This window comes from Enoplosus armatus, chromosome 16, assembly GCF_043641665.1.
Source record: "Enoplosus armatus isolate fEnoArm2 chromosome 16, fEnoArm2.hap1, whole genome shotgun sequence".
Taxonomy (NCBI): Eukaryota; Metazoa; Chordata; class Actinopteri; order Centrarchiformes; family Enoplosidae; genus Enoplosus; species Enoplosus armatus.
Genome location: NC_092195.1, coordinates 11590099 through 11608230, shown reverse-complemented (window position 1 = coordinate 11608230; position 18132 = coordinate 11590099). Strand labels below are relative to the sequence as shown.

Sequence of the window (18132 nt, the reverse complement as noted above, 5' to 3'; positions counted from 1 at the left end):
AGTTTCCAGGATATAATCATATGAAGATGTGACGCTGACATTACCTTACTCACACCGTTAACATTTAGAAAAAGTGTTTGGGCTGTAGGAAAGCAGCATTTCAGAAAATTCTCTATATAATCCTGTAGTTTGAAGAGACTGTATCAAAAGAAGCATATTTTTGTTCATTTTGTGCAATTTCCCAGAAACTTCTCAGAACAAAAAGTGATTAAAGAGAGTAACAAGATGAAGAGGCTACAGCCATGCTCGCAGCTCTGTGAGGCTGTACATGGACACAGTGGTGCTCTGAGCCAAATGCTAGCAGGTATAATGTTTACTATATTCACCATCTTACTTTAGCCTGCTAGCATGCTAACATTTGCAAGTACAGCTGAGGCTGGTGGGAACGTCATTCGCTTTAGTCATAAACCAAATTGGACAAATTGAAATTTAGAACTGATGATGGCGCTATGAAAAAGTTACAGGATCCTCAAAGTTATTATAATTATAAGAGCCTAAAAAAATGCATATTATAGGAAAGTTCTTTTACATTACCATCCTGTATCAGTGTTCGAAATAACACCCAGTGGAGTCTCTTGCCTTGCCTTTTATATGCATTTCAGAAAGGGGGGAGGGTAGGTGTTACCTGCCACACAGAAACAATGGACAAGTGTTCAAATATTGACTCTGGCTCTGGAAGAGACACATTTATTTCACTCTCACCTCGGGTCAAGGCTGAACCTTGACGGTGTGTTTGCTCTGCCTCTTTTCTGCTGATCTTGGCCGTTTTCCTGCAACTATCTCAGTGTGGAGATCATTCTCTGACAAACTCTTAACAATAGAAAAAAGGATGGCTTTTTATTCTGAAGTCTGTTTGGAAATACTGGCTGTGGACTAACTGGCTGCAGTCGTGACACACTATCTATGGGTTAAATTATACAAAGCATTGTACCAATAGGACACAAAAAAGGCATATATTCATATTCTGAACACAGTGTTGGGACTACTGTATGATTGTGTGGTGTCCTCAAAGTTATAATGAAGAAAACAGAAATCAGATTGGCCCTAAAATGGCAACCCAAAGTAAACCAAGAATGTCCCCAACATGCAGGCAGACAAAACAAGTGCTTATAATAATAACTCCAACATATAATAATAAGGGCCATGCAGAAGCAATAAGCCAACAACTGCCTGGTTCACATAAAAAGAATAAAGTTTTTAAGTGTAAATCCTTCTCTAATCAACTTCGTAAGTGTAAATCCTTCTTTATTTGTGCAGTTTTCTACACTCAAACCAACATAAAATGTGAAACGGTGTTAATTTGATTTTTTTTTTTAATAAACTAGGAGCATGTTTGGCATCTGAGCTTTGCTGGTTAGACAAAGATGAAGAAATGTGCAGGAGAAAAAGGAAAGGACAAAAGGAAAGTCCTACAGCAGGTAGGATTTCTCCCACAGCGAGCCAGAATAGACTCAAAAAGATACGATCAGCACGAGACCACATGCCTGCACCCATCGCATGCTTTCAGTTTCCACACTGGTTAACAAGAGAGCGCACGTGTCAGACGAAAAGACCAGACAATTAGATCACAAGGAAGGCTGGGGTAAGTCATTTGTTTCCAATAAAGGGAGACTGGCACACAAGAGTTTAGGGGGAGTGTTTGACAGTCCAGGGGTTAGAGGGTCAAGTGAGGAGGGGTGGGTGGGACTTTGGAGGGGGGGGTCTGGCAGGTCTCAGTTCATCGGCGTCTCCTGGGTGGGCGGGTCCTCAGGCTGATCAAGCAAAGACTCAGGGGTGGTGGGACTGCCGCTGTCCTGGTCGTCGGGGTTACTGGTAGACGCTGATGGGCTCATCTTGGTCTGAAGCAGAGGGGAGGAGAAAAGACGAGGAAGAATAACAAAAGTCCAAAAGAATATTAACAATGTGATTTATACAAACAAAAACACTTAACTAATTAAAAAAAACTCCAAACTCAAGGTTCCCATAGTAGCTTTTTACAGAGCAAAAATTTAAAAAGCATCAACATAATTTAAAAATCCAGAAACAGAAATCTATTAAAAAATATTTTTTTATATTTAGCTTGTAAATGAATCTATTTAAAGTGAGACTATGTACATTTTGACAGAATAAATAACACAATCTTCCTCTCATAAATGAAAAGTTGAATTAATAAGCAATTAAATGCACCCTCAAGTCATTCAATACACTGAGGAATTCTGCTGCTACAGCCTTTTTTAGTGTGGTATGACCAGTAGCTTAAGGTGGCTAGTGTTAGCCAACTTTAGATACTGTGCTGATATTGCTGTGTCACAGTCAGTCATTTCTATATGAGCTTGCTGAACTTGGCTTTTCTATATTTGTGCTACTGTTACACAACATTTTAACTCAGTCAGGTCGCCTACAAATTATGTCCTTAAGCAACTAACTCGAAAATGTCGTTGTTGTTGTTGTGGGAAATGAAGAGAAACTCAATGTGCTGTTGTTCTGTACTAGCCACTTGTGTTAAAAAAAAAGCTATTTAAAAAAGTGAATTCCTGTTTTTACTGACACTGAAAGGAGTTAATGAACTGTCTGTGACCTCGAGGTGATGTTTACTATTGAGCTGGGCTAATGCACAAACCAACTGACCAGGCCGATAGACTTCATTGAGCTGCTAAAGGGCAACACCAGAGTAAAAAACACATCACTGCAGTGTGTGGCCACTAGTCCTGTTTGTATTTACCTTCAAAGTCTCCACTTTCTCCTCAAATGACTTGAAAGTTGGTGCATTTCTGTGAAAGAAAAAGACATCAGTGACAAGTTTACAGACCGTCCTACAGTGTTTGAATATATCTGACATGCTCTACACCCTGCCAGAAGTTTGGGAAAGTGGAGATGCAGACAACAAGTCCTCCCTTCATGAGGAGGAAGGAGCAGCACATCCACTGTAATCACACCTTTAGAGGTCATGTTATCTGATACTCAACACAGACAATGCAGGACTTTCTAAAGTGACCCAATTCTATTCCGCTCTACTGAAAAGGTGCTAAGAGGTGTGGGTATTCATGAAAACACAATCAAGAGCATGCAGAAAGAACAGGAAGAGAGGAAGCAACAGTCTGCATATTTCTCTGAAATATCAACGTGGAGCATTTAGAAAACTTTGAATACACTGAGGCAGAAAACCAACCAGAGGAGCCGTTTCTGAAAGTGGGTGTTTCCAAATTCACTGCTAATTGATGCTACCTCGGGTTTCAGAGATGCCTTTTATCTCCATATTTTTGGCAAGATTTTTGCTAGACCTCTGTAAGCTTGACGAAACAGAGGTCTGCCTGGCCAAGATTATTAAGGCTGCAGCTTCACTGATAGCTTAGTGGTGGTCGCTCTTGGCAACCTCATGGTACACACTTTCTGCACACACCTTTTCATACAACCTATAATGTGAAAATACAGGACTAAAGCCAAGCAACTTGCAGCCTCTACTTCTTTCATATTATTATCAACATTTGTAGCTCAGAAACACTGTCACTGTTTGCCAGTCACACTAACACAAACTAGTTTGGGCCTCCTTACCTCATGACAGGCATACTAGCTGAATGTTGTAATGAGCGGATGCTATCCGACAGCATTATGGAGAAGAAAGGGGGCATTAGTGATCATCTTGGCGTAGTACAGACAGTTTTACACAGAAATGAGAACATGAGAACAAAAGAGAAAGACAGGCACACATATGAAAGCACAACATACAGTACAAACCCTCATATAGTCTTCTACATGTGCAATGAGCGGGTATTCCAAGTGTATAAATCCTATAAATCCTGTTTTATCCCATTAAGATCAATTGTGTATTAACACAGTGGGTGTGTGGTAATCCTGTATATAATGGGGCAAGGTTTTGTCATCAACACACATACACACAAAAACGACCACAAAGCATGCACACACACACATAAGCACACACACACACGCGCGCGCGCACACACACACACACGCACACACCTCTTTGACCCCTGTCAGGTTCGCTCTTCACTGCCCCCCCACCCCACCCAGCTCTGTGCTGAGGCTCATCTTTGAGGCTGCACTTCTCAGCACACTGGTCCTTTGAGGGGCCTAATAATCTTGTTTGCAGCTCAGTAATCCAGAGAGAAGAGGGATGACGGGGGAGAAGACCGATTAGGATCTGGGGGGGGGGGGGTCAACTGGAGCTACATCTCTTATGGAACAATCTGTTGTTGGATTTTAAGTCCTTAACCAGGAAATATTAACAATACTGTATTGTTTTAGATACTTTGGCAATTTGAAAGCAGAATTTGAGGATAGAAAATTAATCGATCAGATCTATGGCTACCATAATATGTCCCTTTTATGAATAAGGAGAAGATAATAGAGAAAGCTGGAGGCTGTGAACTGTAATGTAATTAGAATTGGCACTTAAAGATTACAAGTGGTACAATTGGTTATTAATGAAGGTACCTAATGGTGTCACCATATCAGATAGTAAATAAAAACAAGGACACACAACTGTGTATACAAACACACGCTATTATATTTATACATAGATATGACTCTGGTTGCAGTTAAGTCAGTAGAATTTGATAAATAACATGCATAAAAATGTAAAAACTGTGTGGATGCAAAATGAAATAGACTGTAGGAAAAAGAGTAGGAAAGAAAAGACTGCAACCGACCAAGGCCAAATACTGATGCAAGTTACTGGCATTTGTGGTGCGTGTAAATGTACATTGAAGGAGCTTTCTTGCCGCAAGTTGGATGGGATGATCGATACAACTCTCATATCTACCTGTTAAATATAAAGCAGTAGCCAGTAGACAGTTAGCTTAGCTTAGCACAAAGACTTAAAACAGGGAGAAACAGCTAGCCTGCCTCTGTCTAAAGGGAACAAGATCTGATCCTATCAACAGCTGTAAAGCTCTCTAATTAACACTTTATATCTGGTTTATTTTAATCCGTACATAAACCCAAGTGTAGAACCTGCTCCTGACCAACAAATAGCTCCCCCCGTAAAACTGAAACACCGACACTTTCTCCCATTTGTAAAAACATGGTTAATACTGCCAGAACTCTCTACACACTCCACACAAGGCATGGCTGACAGGAAGATATCACAGAGAAGGACTGAATCTACCAGCCCCCTTAACTAGCACTTTGAGATCCCTGGACAATTTCGAGGAAATAAATCAGGTTACTCTACTCCAGTAAGCAGCAGAATATTAGACGGATGGATCACAAAATGTGCAGTGGAACAAAGGATTCTGTGGTTTCTCAAAGGTTTGGTGTTTCACAAAATATCATTCGCTTTACCGGACATGCCGTCTCCTGTCTGACTCACCTGACATCCTCCAGCTTCCGGGTGATGGCTGATCCCACATTGGTGAACGCTGCTGTGGCCTTCAGACTGGCCTGAGACAGTGTTTCAGATGTCCTCCTATAGCTGAAAGAGAGGCGGGGAGACAGAGACAGACAGAGAGAGAGAGAGAGAGAGAGAGAGAGAGAGAGACAGACAGACAGAGAGACAGAGACAGAGAGAGAGAGGGGCAGCATAAAAGATATGAGATGTGATGAAAAGAGACTGAGAGATCAAAGACTGAAGAGAGGCATCAAGGTCAGAACAAGTCAATGTCTTTTTCATTTTAAAAAGCCTGAAAGCATCAGAATGCTGCTCATTTCCTGTACTATAAAACTCATCCAACAGCTTCACACAGGCCACAGGCAGCTTGTCAAGAGCACTGACGTCTTTTTCCTCATTGGAGAAAGAACCTTCTTTCAACAGTGCTGACAGTTAACCATGTTTTCAGGGCATTCAAATACAGAAACAAACATCAGACAAGCAGAGAATTAGCACAGAACCATGATGCATATGTTGGAAAAATGTCTGATAAAATTGTAATTGTAAGTGAGGGAGCACACTCACGCGGTGGAGGTGGTGACCTCCTGCCAGGTTTTGGTGATGTTCTGTTTCAGCTCATTGAGAGGTGTGATGCCCAGTTTCCTCTTAATGTCCGCCAACTGCTTCTCCTTGGCTGCCAGCACCTGGGACAGAGTCAGGATCTCGTCCTCAACCTACACACACACACAGACACAGACAGACAGACACACACACACTCTTAGAAATAAACTTTTTGAGGCTATAAATGTAATGTGATATGATTATCCTTGTCTTAATCTATTTTAGTTCAAGTGAACCAAATACAGAGAGTAAAGGTGGATTATAATGTCATGTTTATTAATAACAGATAGAGCTGCAACATTTAGTTGATTAATTCATTGGTCAATTGACAGAAAATCAACAGAAAATCGGCAACTATTTAGACAATTAATTAATCGTTTAAGTCATTTTTTAAATAAAAATGCCAAACATTCTCCAGTTCCAGCTTCTCCAATGGAGTTTCTGCTGACCTTGGACCCTGGGAAATTATGACTTTTTTCCCCTGACATTTTATAGACCAAATGATTAATCAATTAACTGATGAAAATAATTGTTATTCTGCTGCATATTCTTCATGTCAAGTAGGTAGTATGTAAGTAAAGCTGCCATGAAGCCCTCTTTAAAAAGGCACAGCACCTCGCAGCTCTTTGGGCCGAGTGCATCAATTCTATAACTTGAGAAACTTTTTAGAAATGGGCGACTAATGTCATCCGCTAATGTATCACAACAGAGACGATCCTCCATTTTGTGTTTCCCACCAATACAATCATGGTGAAAGAGCTGCTGGAAATATCGGCTGTCATGGGAATTACAAATTGGCAAGTAATCCAACATCTGAAGCAAGGAAAGTGGTTGGATCAGCTACTGGGGCAACAGGGGACCTTGAATGAGCATCTTGTTGTTATGGAGGGAGCACTGTGTGTGAACACAGCCTGGCCTCGAGGCATACGTTACACACGCACAAGGTAACGCAGTCTCAAAAACAGCAATCAAAGTGGTGTAAATGTGTTGTAGCCTGCTTTTAAAAAAAGGTCTAACCCACTATTTCCAAGATCGGGTCCAACACCTGATCTTGACTCCCTGAACCGTGACCTCTTTAATCTCTGATCCCCTCTCCTGACCTTGACCAACTCTTCTTGTAGCTCCTGTCGCTCCTCCTCTGTCATGGTGGGGGGAGGGGAGGAGGGGCCGACAGAGGTCACTGCATCTTCTCCCATCTCTGGGACTGAGTCCGGATGCTGCTGAGAACCTGGGAGGTAAAACAAAAATAATGTTAAATACATCCATATACCTCTCACTTGGCAAGTCATGTGTCCGCTTTCAGTCTCATCTTTTTTTTTAAATGACATGTTCACATGTAGGTGCCCATGTTTGCTGTGTGACAGTGAACAGGTGGGACGCAAGGGGAAGCAGTTGTTGGTTGTCAAACTCAAGCTGTCATGCTGTTCCTTGGGAGGATGAGGAGAAGAGAGGAAGCTGTAGTAGAAGAATATGTGAAAGATATCACAGTAGGACTAGGAAAATTAAGGATGCTAAATATGCTGTTTGATGATAGGTCGTAGCCTAGAGGGAGATGCTTTTCTTGATCCAAAACACAAGCTTTCATTGCTTCTGTACGGTTGCACAGAACACCTTCTCACAACGTATTTTCCCTCCACACACATACAGCATACAGTGTACACACTTCGTCTTTGATGTTGCCGTCTCTGACAGAGCTGTGCCCAGTAGGAGCAGCAGCGCATCAATAATACAAAGAACTTTCTAGATGGAGACATCCTGCGCTCAGACAGAGTGAGAGAACACAAGAGCAGAGGGGTTGTTAGGATCTGTCAGTCAAAAGGACAACAGCAGGTGAGGATGTGCTGGGCCACAACTGAGCTGGAATATCGAGACACAAATGTGTCTCCCAGGTTTATTTTTACATTTTTATTTTTATCTGGTCTTTACTGGTATTTCAAGGATTCAGGATGAAGGTAAAAATATAGAAACAAACAGGGGGGGCGGGACTCAGAACAGAGGACACTCAGAAAGTCACTGCGCCCTACCAAGTAATAGTCACTGATGAACGTGGTCAGAAGTGTGCTCTTTCCATCCTATGATCAGTGACCCTTAAATATCTTCTTTTCTCTCAACAAACCCCACATCCTCTCCTCCCACCTCATTCCTAAGACTTGGCACCCTTCCTCTCTTTCATGTCACACCCCAACACTCCCAATACTTTAAAAACATTTTAACTGAGACAGAATGAGATACCAAAATCACAAGAAGCTGGGAATATATACTCCCACGAAGAAGACCACAGTGGAATGTCCTCACAGCTATCTGGAGAGCTGCTCATGAAATAACATTTCTCAGCCCTCCAATCACACAGTGTTAACGTAAGCTCAGGACTGGGCTGTGCCATAACTTGCTCTAACAGTAATTAATACCAAGGGAATAAGAAGCGCTGATTGGATGCATCTCAAGTGAAAATATTTATGTGTCAAGACATGCATGAGATCCAAGTAAGAATTAGCAAATCATTTTGCAGAGGAAATAGAGGCATTACAGTAATTAGGTGGGAAGAAATACGGAGGAAACCACCCCCACTGTTCCTCTGAAGCATTACATGTCATCCGCCCTCAAGCTCCTTTTCCCCTCATATCTCTCTCTCGTCTTGTATTTGCCCTCTCCTCCCACTACTGGTGATACAGCAGCACCATTCACACAGTCACGCTTACGGTGACAGAATTGTGTAATGGACGCTTCCCCTTATAACGGCTGTGCTTCAGTCACTAATACGACAAATCCCACTTCTTGTTAAATAGGTTTTCTATTTTGATAACCTACATTATACTGCTCAGGAATTGAGTTTACAACACAGGGTTTTGTAAGGTTACAGTGAAAGTCCAGCACCTCTTCGGAGGTGAGAAGAACACGTTCTGTAGGCTGACACCTCGCCTGAGTTATCTGCGGTGTAAAATGTTTTAATAAATTCCTGCAGTAGTTAATCAATGTGAGATCTGTATGTCCGAGTGTGGAGGTAGCTATGCAGCCAATGTATGCCCTGAAGCTCGAGGCACCTGCCTCGAGCAAAAGAGAAAAAAAAAAACGGACACAAATGGAGAGAAAGAGAGAAGTTTGTATGTGGGTGTTGGCAGAAGTTTGGCTCGCTACACCAAACTGCGTAAACACCAACATTACCGCCCTACCTCGCTGCTTCAGCACATTTCCTCTCAGACAAACATGTTCTGCCCATGACCACCTAACTCTCTGTCAAATCCATCACTGCTAATTAGAAAAGCAAGGCTATATAGCTGAAGCATGCCTGAAAAGACATAATTTGAACAGACTGCCAGGACGTAATTATCTCTTCTGTTGTGATAACGAGTCAAAAACAAAGCTCTGCAATTATTTAGGTCCACTAAAGTAATGTAGCCTAATCATTTGATAACTACATTATAGTTACTACTTTGTTATTGTGACCAGGCCACTTTTGATATCTATAAGCAGCACAAAGAAATGTGGAATTGATAGATTACCTTTTTTAGTCTGATAGAGGATTTAAGTTTTGTAAGTTCTTACTGTTAAAATAAAATATGACAAGACCCAAAAACAAAACGTGTTATATGTTCTCTGAGAAAGCACACACACAGCAAGGTGCAGACCAGTGTGAGCTTCAATGCAAATCTATAAAGACGTCACACAACTGTAGATTTCTGTCTTTTGAAGTAAGAGTAAGAGTGATGAAGACAAGACAGACGAAAACATTTGGTGAATAAAGCCTGGCAAACTGGAGAAGAGTTGTGTAATCATAACCATAGCAACATTAACTGAATCTCATTTAGAAGTATGATGCTTTTCTAAATAAATAAAAAAAGTAGACTAGTAGTCTGAAAACTAAATGAAAGTCAACTGAAAAGCAGAGCTTTGTGTTCCCTTGAATTCTTCCTGCCCAATCATCATTCATCAACCCCACGTTTTGTCTCTCTGTCCAGCACACACACACACACACACACACACACACACACACACACACACACACACACACACACACACACACACACACACACACACACACACACACGCTGCCCTCACATCCTCCACCCGGCCTCTCCCTTTCCTCCTTGTGATTACCTCTGCTTTTGACAGCTGGCGAGCTGGGCGGCGTATCGTTGTAGGCCGGGGAGAGGTAGAGGTAGCTGGTATTGACTCCTTGTTCAAAGTCAAACGGAGAGTGGTATTCCTCCAGGGGCTCCATGTTTACAGCTGTGTGTGTTGTTGGCCGGAGTGACTACCACCTCCCTACCACCGCCACTACCTAAGCAGCCGTGTGCTGATTGTCTGCATGTGATCCAGGCGCGTGCTGGCTCTGGGACTCCTTGTGAACAGCGTCCTGGACTCTTGTGGTGAGTGTGACAGAGAGAGAGACACAATATCCAAGTGTGTGTACGTGGGAGGAGGTTTAGTATTGGCTTTCAGGTAGTCAGAAGGTCTGAGTAAAACAGTGAAGCCAGTTTTCCCTTTTCTGTTCCTGCAGCAGGCCAAGGCGTTAACAGTCTTCTGCTCCTTTCTTGTTAATAAGTTAGCTGTCCCTTCAAGCAGCTGTTACAGCAGGCACACACACCCTCCACACACACACCCTCCCTATTCCTTTCCACCGTAATCCCAAAGGTCAATTCTCAGTCCATCCTTCAAACATCCATTTGCTCAATCAGTGCTGTTTTCAGAAGCTGGCCACTGTTAGCAGAGCTAGCAGCCAGTGCAGCGATGTTGCGCGACACTCCAGTTTCAATACTCTCAGGTTTCTCTGTCAATTCCCTCCCTCACTTTGCGTCACCAAGCCTGTCCATCCAAGGAGGAAATAAAAGAGGTCCCATTTGTGTGGGCTGGTCACGTGATGTGTGTGGGGGGGCATTAGATGAAAAGCATAATCTGCAGTGTCCCAGATTACAGCGAAGCACTAATCCAGGGTGGCCAGTCCAGCTTGGAGCAGCAGTAATGCTAGTCAGCTAGAATGAAGGGGACAGGACGCCAGAGGCTACACTTGGTATTGTGTGTGTACTTGTACTTGAGGGAAAGTGCCTCATGTGTGGTAGAGAAAGCATGTACATGTACACGTGCCACTGTGTGTGTTTGTGTGTTCATACTAGGCCTGCAACTAATGATTATTTTCATTATCAATCAGATTATTTTATCAATTAATCGACTGGTACATACAATTTCATTTAAAAGAATTAAAAATGCCCACACTGATATATTCAAATTGTTTGCTTGTCCAACAGTCCAAAAACCCAAAGATATTTATTTACATGGTACATGCTTGATTTGCATGAAGCACAAACCAAATAAATCATCACTCAAATATTCTTTTCCGCAAATTCTGAACGTCATGTCACACCAAAGTGCTGAAAGGAGAGAGACGAGGTAGGAATTCAAGCTGCACAAAGAGAGGAAATATGCAAGAAAAGGTCATGTCTCATTTCATTCAAAGACATTCATGGAGTGTCTATAGACAGCAAGCATCTCAGTGTGTGAAAGCATCTGCTAATATTCTCAAGGCTGCAGTGAAGAGGAAAAGCAGCCTGGTGGCATTCCAGCACTGATTTTATGACATTTATGAGGATGTAGATGCTAAAAGGATTTAAAGTAGCTCTGTAAACAGCATGAAGTTTGGAGGTAGAAACTCATCCTGAGCATAAAAGTAGTTAGTTAGTAGTAACGTTGGAGTACAGCGGAGATGTATCAGGATTAATATAAGTGAACTACTCCTAGTAGGAAACACAATTAAAATTAAAATGTAAAGCTAAGATATTACAGTACCTATGTGCAAGAATCAAGACAGAAATGTGCTCTGGCTGACCACAGACTACTGAAAATTAACTGGAAAGGATGATAAAGACAGCAAAGTAGGCATTCATAAAGTTGATGACCACAAAGTCAATAATTCACAGTAAATCTCCCATTTGAAACAACTGCTTTTTGACCTATGTTAGACACAAACAATTCATCTGGTCAGTGCAGAAATGTTCACAACCAGTCAACTTTAAAACTAACTCAGATTAACCTTGTTCTGTTCCCAGATGAGCATGTTTGTGTGACCTTCTAAAGGAAATACTTTGCATTAAGAGAGAAGGACGGGGCGCTATCCTCGAAGTATTGAAGCACTGGGGGGCAAATTCCACAGTCTACTATGTCAAAGTGAAGAGAATGGAGTTTTCAACTTAAGCTGTGTGTCCTTTAACCTCCTAAGACCCAAGCTCTATCTTAATTTCTCTTTGCTATTTGGGCTTATTGGGACCTGATAAGTATAAAAATTAAGCATCATCTGTTGACATGATGTGGTTCTGCATACGGGGACAATTTTGAATTTCCATATAAGCAGAATTAAGTATTATGGTGTAACCCAAAATGTGATGTCCACGCATGTGGATGCCAGGTTTTAGGAGATTAAAGTACATGAAAGGTTAATGATTTTTATATACAGAATGATAGAGGTGATTATGTTCTGTACAATCCAAATCATGTGGGTCACGCAAGGCTAACTCATGTAACTGTGCTGTGGCCTGATCAGTCACTCATCGCAAACTATCAAGTATCAGCACGCACACATGCACTAAAACAGCCCATGTCAAGGACAATGAATGCTTGCCAGTATCTTTCTTCTCAGATTTTTGGGTCTTTTGATTAATTAATTAAAACAACCAAGCACACACATGCACAAGCATACTAGCTTTTCCATCCTACTCCATCTGCAGACTCCTTCTAACAGTAAAAAGCTGTTTACTGTAAAAGTGAGACACATCTGAGACTGCATTATTCTGAGACAAAATAATAAAGCTTCCAATCTGCAGCCCTCCTGACCAGTGGAGCCACTGATATATGAGGGACTCTGTATTCATGTGACATTTGTTAAAAAGAAAATCACTGGTATGCTTGAAATGGATGTTATCAAAATTCCACCAAAGTCAGAAAATAACTAAAACAATTTTAGCGTGTTCTTGCATTGCATTGTTTAATAATTCTGACTTATAAACTGAAACAGATAAGAGCACAAAAAACAACCCACGGCAGCCATCCACCCAGACTGTAACCAGGAACAAACAGCCATTTTCAAGTGGTTAATGAAGCACAGCATGAGATCCATTACTTTACTATTCATGGCATACCCTGTCACATGATTAGCCTAAAACAAGAATCATGAGACATGGATGCAGCGAGAGTGTCCACAAAGTTCCCATGACATGTGCATCATGGGAAAACAGTAAGACGGGCAAAGAGTGGCTTAATTTACTGTACAGTATATAGACAACTGAATGAATGAGTTTCAAACCATTCTCTTTACTGTATTAATCTCACAACTACATCTTAACAATCTCAGTCATCTCACAAATGTGTTTCTATCTAATCATCTAACTTCAGCTCCCTGCAGCAGTATAGTAGACAAGCATCTAGATAATAACTGTTTAAATCAATCGTTTGACATTTTGGGAAATACGCTTGTTGGTTTTATTGCTGAGAGTTAGATGAGAAGATTAATACCATTTTCAGGTCTGTGCAGTAAATATGAAGCTACCACCAGCAGTAAGTTAACTTAGCTTAGCATAAAGAACTGGAAACAGGAGGAACCACACAAAATGTTTTGTTTGTTTGCAGCTATAATACAGTTTCAATCACATCTCAGTCAGGCTCATGTTCAAGACACTCTCTCACTCTCGCTATTGTTAATATTTCATAACATTAAAAGGAAATTTAAGGTAGCTTTTACCCAACTTAAAACTGTGCTTTACTACTATCTTGTGCAACTAGCTTGTGCAACAGACTACAATAGAGGGTTGTCTCTCTGGAATCAGTAGTTAGGCCAACAGCAGTTTTTGGCACAGTATTTGTACTGTATATCTCATTTAACAATATGTAGTGCATCTCTGAAGAAAGTGAGTAAATCACATATAAAATCTTAGGTTAGGTTATTTCAGATTGATCATTTATACACCCACTATGCTCCATTTGACAGAGAGGCCCAAAGTTTCTCTCTACAGTGTCACGTTGGAAGATACTGAGTCTGATGCCAGAACTACCAGACAGGTGAGACCTCTGCTCGGCCAAATCTCACAAGTTAATGAAAAATTCTGCATAAAGAAGAAGTGAATGACAAGGAATAGAATGGCCTTTGCATATTTTGACTTGACAACTTCACTCTACAGTTTCATCTTTGTATTCCAAAATTTTGTAACTAGTACTAGTGTAAGGCTGCATTTTAGTGCAAATCATTTACACAAACGTGACGTGTAGTAGTATTATCTATACCTACATTTGGGTAACCAAATCAATCAAATCTTTGCCTGAACTTGTCTTGTCATACATGTTGTGATTTCTATTACTCTCTCTCTCAGTGCTGCACTGAGCTCAGCTTTAAAGGGCTAAAATATTCAGCCCATTATATAAAGCATAGGGAACATTTTAATCATATACCACATTTGCTACCTTTCATTCCCGTAACTATCAGCACGAAGATCAAAGTTTCCCAATAGACAGGGGGATTCCCCTTTCATCTTTGAGATGAAATGTGCAAATCTGCTGACACCCACAAACCTGCAGGTTTCCGGTTGTATGATTTAGTTCAATAATAGCTCACACCAAACCCTTCAAGAGCTCTTTATAAAAAACAACTTACGACAGAGATTTTTAAGTAAACTTGTGGTGGATTTGGCAAACAAATCCGATTCCACCTACATGGAACATTTACACAAGAGAGAGACAGTTGTAATTGACCTACAATGCTCACATGATATAACATAAAGTATTATGACTGATCATGACAAATCTTTAAATGCATAATTGTTGCCCTCCTTTACAGTGCAATAATAAATTACTTTACATAAATGTGCTTTTGCTTGCTTCACTATATGCCTTTACAATGTGCAGCAAACCTCACAGCTATGATGGTCAACAGATATACAGTCATGTAAAAATGCAAAAGCACTTTTTATGACGGTTAAATTAGACCTTAAAACAGGGTTACCATTTCTTATTTGGTCAAGATATTAAGGATCACATGTCTCATCTCTCAGTGAAAGATTAGTCTACCCTTCATGAAGTTTGTCACAACCTCTTAAACACTTGAAAATATATGTGGACATGTTTTAAAAATATTTCGAAGAAGTCAGCTGTACATGGTTGGGGGGGGGTGACAGACTTCCTCTGACTGCTCACACAGCTGAAAGCGTCCAGTTGTGCCTCATTGAAATCTAATAAAAGGCAAAAATGTTGGCCACTGCTCATGATCAATCTCATAAGGCAACTGAGTTGAAAAACAAGATAGATTGGTAAGCCTGACTCTCATTTTTGAACATCTGATTTGAGCCAAGACCATACCCTTCTGTCAAGGAAGCAGAAAATACCAGAAACAGGCAACATCCAAAAACAGTGAAAAGTTGTGTGCTAGCCCCCAAAGACAACCTCAAATTCCAGACACTGTACTAAAAAGCAAGAACTAATGAAGCAAAGAAATTCCCACTCAATCAAAAAAGGACCCATATGATCTATAGTCACTATTGGAAACTCCATTCAACTGTAGGGAAAAACAAGCACGAAGAAAGAGACGGTTGTTATCAAAAAGGTCATCTATGTACACACAATCAGAGGAGAGCAGACTCCACTCCCCTGACAGCTCCTTTGAGAAGTCAGAAATCTCATGCACACTGACCTCCCTCCTGCTAAAACTTGCAAGCTCCTTTTCTTCCTTTTGTAATGTGGAAGAACACCTAAACACTAAGTGAAATCAACAGATGAAACAAAAAACAGGTGACAGTTACAAGGGAAAACATTAACATTAGGATGCAGGTACAGATGGTGCCATAGATACCTGCATAAATGTGTGACAATAAAATGGACCTCACTGTTGCCATGACAGTGTGACTATAAAAAAAGAGAACTCATCAGTTCCTATGATGATATAAAAAGGGCACAATGACAACTAGGAAGGATGAAAACTGAACAAAAAAGAAAGAACCAAACAAACCTACACCTTAGCCTTGCAGTACAGGACAGTTTGGTGAAGCTCGTAGAGTTTTGCTTTTTGTCTGACAATTTTATTTGTTTTTCATATTGAAATTATTACATCATTTTGTACATCAGTTTCACTTGATGCACCAACAACCGACACAGTGGCTCCTGTAAACCAGCACGAGTAAGTCATATTGTCATTGTGATGAATACCAAACGGCAGTACTACTGAGGGCCTTAACACAAGTCTGATTTTTGCTGTTTTTTAACTATATATTTTAGGCCACACAAGGCAACTTATGGAGCTACAAAAAGACCTTTTTTTCTGCCTGAACTGCTTCTGGATCAGTTGCACACACACAGTGTAAAATAATGTAATGTGGTAAGGGAAACCCTTAAAAGCATATGCAAGGCACAGGAAACCTACTCTACCAAAGAGGAACCATAGTCACAAGACAAGCAGCCCCTAACCAACAGTGACTAAGAGACAATTTGCTTAAACATATCATCAGTATGGAACACCTCTCAACCAAATGAAACAAAACCAAACATTATAACTTTGCCAAATTAGCACTTACTCTGCAACTGTATTGCAAAGTGTTTCTTATTGTGACCACTCCCAGCACATACAGAGAGACTGACAGAATTGTCTAACTAACATAAGACCTCATTCAGTATGACATTAATGAGCATTCATGAATTATCAACCAGTACATATTATAAAAATATTACATATTTTTCATCTTATCACCTTAAAGGCAAAAACCACAAATTACAACATGCAGACATCAGGAAATTACTATTCTGCAGGGGGGTTGAAGACTGTTTTTGCTGAAGGGAAATAAGGTCAGGGCTGGGCCTTCTTTCCTGACATTCCCTTACGTGAACAAATAAATATCACCTGCGTCTTTCCACAACAACTTGTTATGTGTAAATAAAATACAAGATGTGTTTTTGATCAACTAAAAAATAATTTGTTGCATTTCAGCAAAAACACATGCACTTGCCTGAGAAGCAGCTGTCGCATTAGGCAAGTACACACACCTGAAGGATAGGTAAGGACAAGCAAGTGGTGTAGAGGTAGAGAGGGCAGATGGCTGCCGAGCAGGAACGAAAATGTAGGTGTAGGAGAGGAAATGAAGCAGGTAGAATGCATTCACAGCATACCTGTGGTTCATACACTCACCTCCTCTCTTTATATTAAAATGCAGTCCCATACGTGTGCTCAGGCCTGTTTGACCTCACTAACAAGCCCCACAGCCTTCCAACATAGACTGATATTGTGTAGGACTGTGCTACTTTCAACTTAAACGCAGGCACTCGTTGTCCTGTTCAAAAATGACCAGAAACAGAAAAGAGTGACTTCACTAGAGCAGGTATAGTGGGGCCGTTACGGAACATGTGTTGAGCTGTCAAAAAGTTCCCAGTTACAGAACATGGGAGTTTTCACTATCCCAATACCAACTCACCAAAGTGTTTAATTTGATCAGTTCTGTGCCAATTGTACCTTTCATTCCCTTTCAAACTTGGAAATGGAAATGACAACTTCCTCCGTCATGTTTTTGCTGAAGTGGCTCAACGGCTGCTTACATGTTGGAACAAATCCTGTGTAATATTCTACTACCGTGATATTTTTGGTTAGTGTTTACACTCTATTGATGCTAACCGAAAGATTTATTTTCTTCCAAAATTCTGCACGTTGTTATCTCTGTCATAGAAATGCACTTTATTTGAGTTTGAAAAGTAGCATATGTTGTCAACGGAGTAAGTCAACGCGCAAAGTTAGCCAGTTTGCTCACTTTCACGTGAGAGTTTAGTCGTTTGAAAACATTTTCGGTAACAACATAAGTCACTGAGGGACATTTCAGCAAAATAATTACCTTTCTCTGTATCTTCCATTGTACGGCGGAGCGTTGTTTCTGGTAGTTTTATGTCCAGAGTCTGCAGGTTGTTCACTCGGCAGATCTTCCTGTTCTCTCTCTCATGTTGCCAGGCAGCTCGCCGTGCGGGGTGGGGTTCGCTGTGACGTCAGCACGCAGCAGTGTAAACAGAGGCGAGCACGTGGATCGAGTTTTACACCATCAACAACACAGCTGCAGCTCACCGACACGTCGTTATTTGGGTTTTTTCTTTTTTACTGCACAACACAAACTTAAACATGCATATGTATCATACTTCAGTTATATACAGAATGGTAGTGAAGTACTTTACACTTCATCCGAGTTCTACACATGCAAATACAA

At 40.9% G+C, this 18132-nt stretch overlaps 1 protein-coding gene across 4 annotated transcripts; it reads right to left on the bottom strand.

Annotated features, from left to right (window-relative positions):
* Nucleotides 1-652: 652 nt before the first annotated feature.
* On the bottom strand, nt 653-17874 carry tpd52 (tumor protein D52). 4 transcript variants are annotated; one of them, XM_070921371.1, is made up of 8 exons: nt 10022-10145; nt 7027-7154; nt 5891-6039; nt 5309-5410; nt 4815-4838; nt 3532-3573; nt 2702-2750; nt 653-1838 (listed from the first exon to the last, which is right to left on the bottom strand). In XM_070921371.1, exons 1-8 carry the CDS (start codon nt 10143-10145, stop codon nt 1713-1715), a joined length of 744 nt encoding a protein of 247 aa, XP_070777472.1. In that variant the 3' UTR covers nt 653-1712. The 4 variants fall into 4 exon arrangements, with proteins under 4 accessions (XP_070777472.1, XP_070777471.1, XP_070777473.1 ...); XM_070921370.1 differs by lacking the exon at nt 4815-4838; XM_070921372.1 differs by lacking the exons at nt 3532-3573; nt 4815-4838.
* Between the last annotated feature and the right edge of the window lie 258 nt (nt 17875-18132).

What these genes read in the sequence shown, in the direction of transcription:
- tpd52 (XM_070921371.1), bottom strand. Translation starts at nt 10,145, where the DNA reads ATGGAGCCCCTGGAGGAATACCACTCTCCGTTTGACTTTGAACAAGGA. An exon ending in TACAAGAAGAGTTGGTCAAG is followed by an intron (nt 6,040 to 7,026) that starts GTCAGGAGAGGG and finishes GTGTGTGTGTAG; the next exon opens with GTTGAGGACGAGATCCTGAC. An exon ending in CGGAAGCTGGAGGATGTCAG is followed by an intron (nt 4,839 to 5,308) that starts GTGAGTCAGACA and finishes AGACAGAGGCAG; the next exon opens with GCTAGCTGTTTCTCCCTGTT.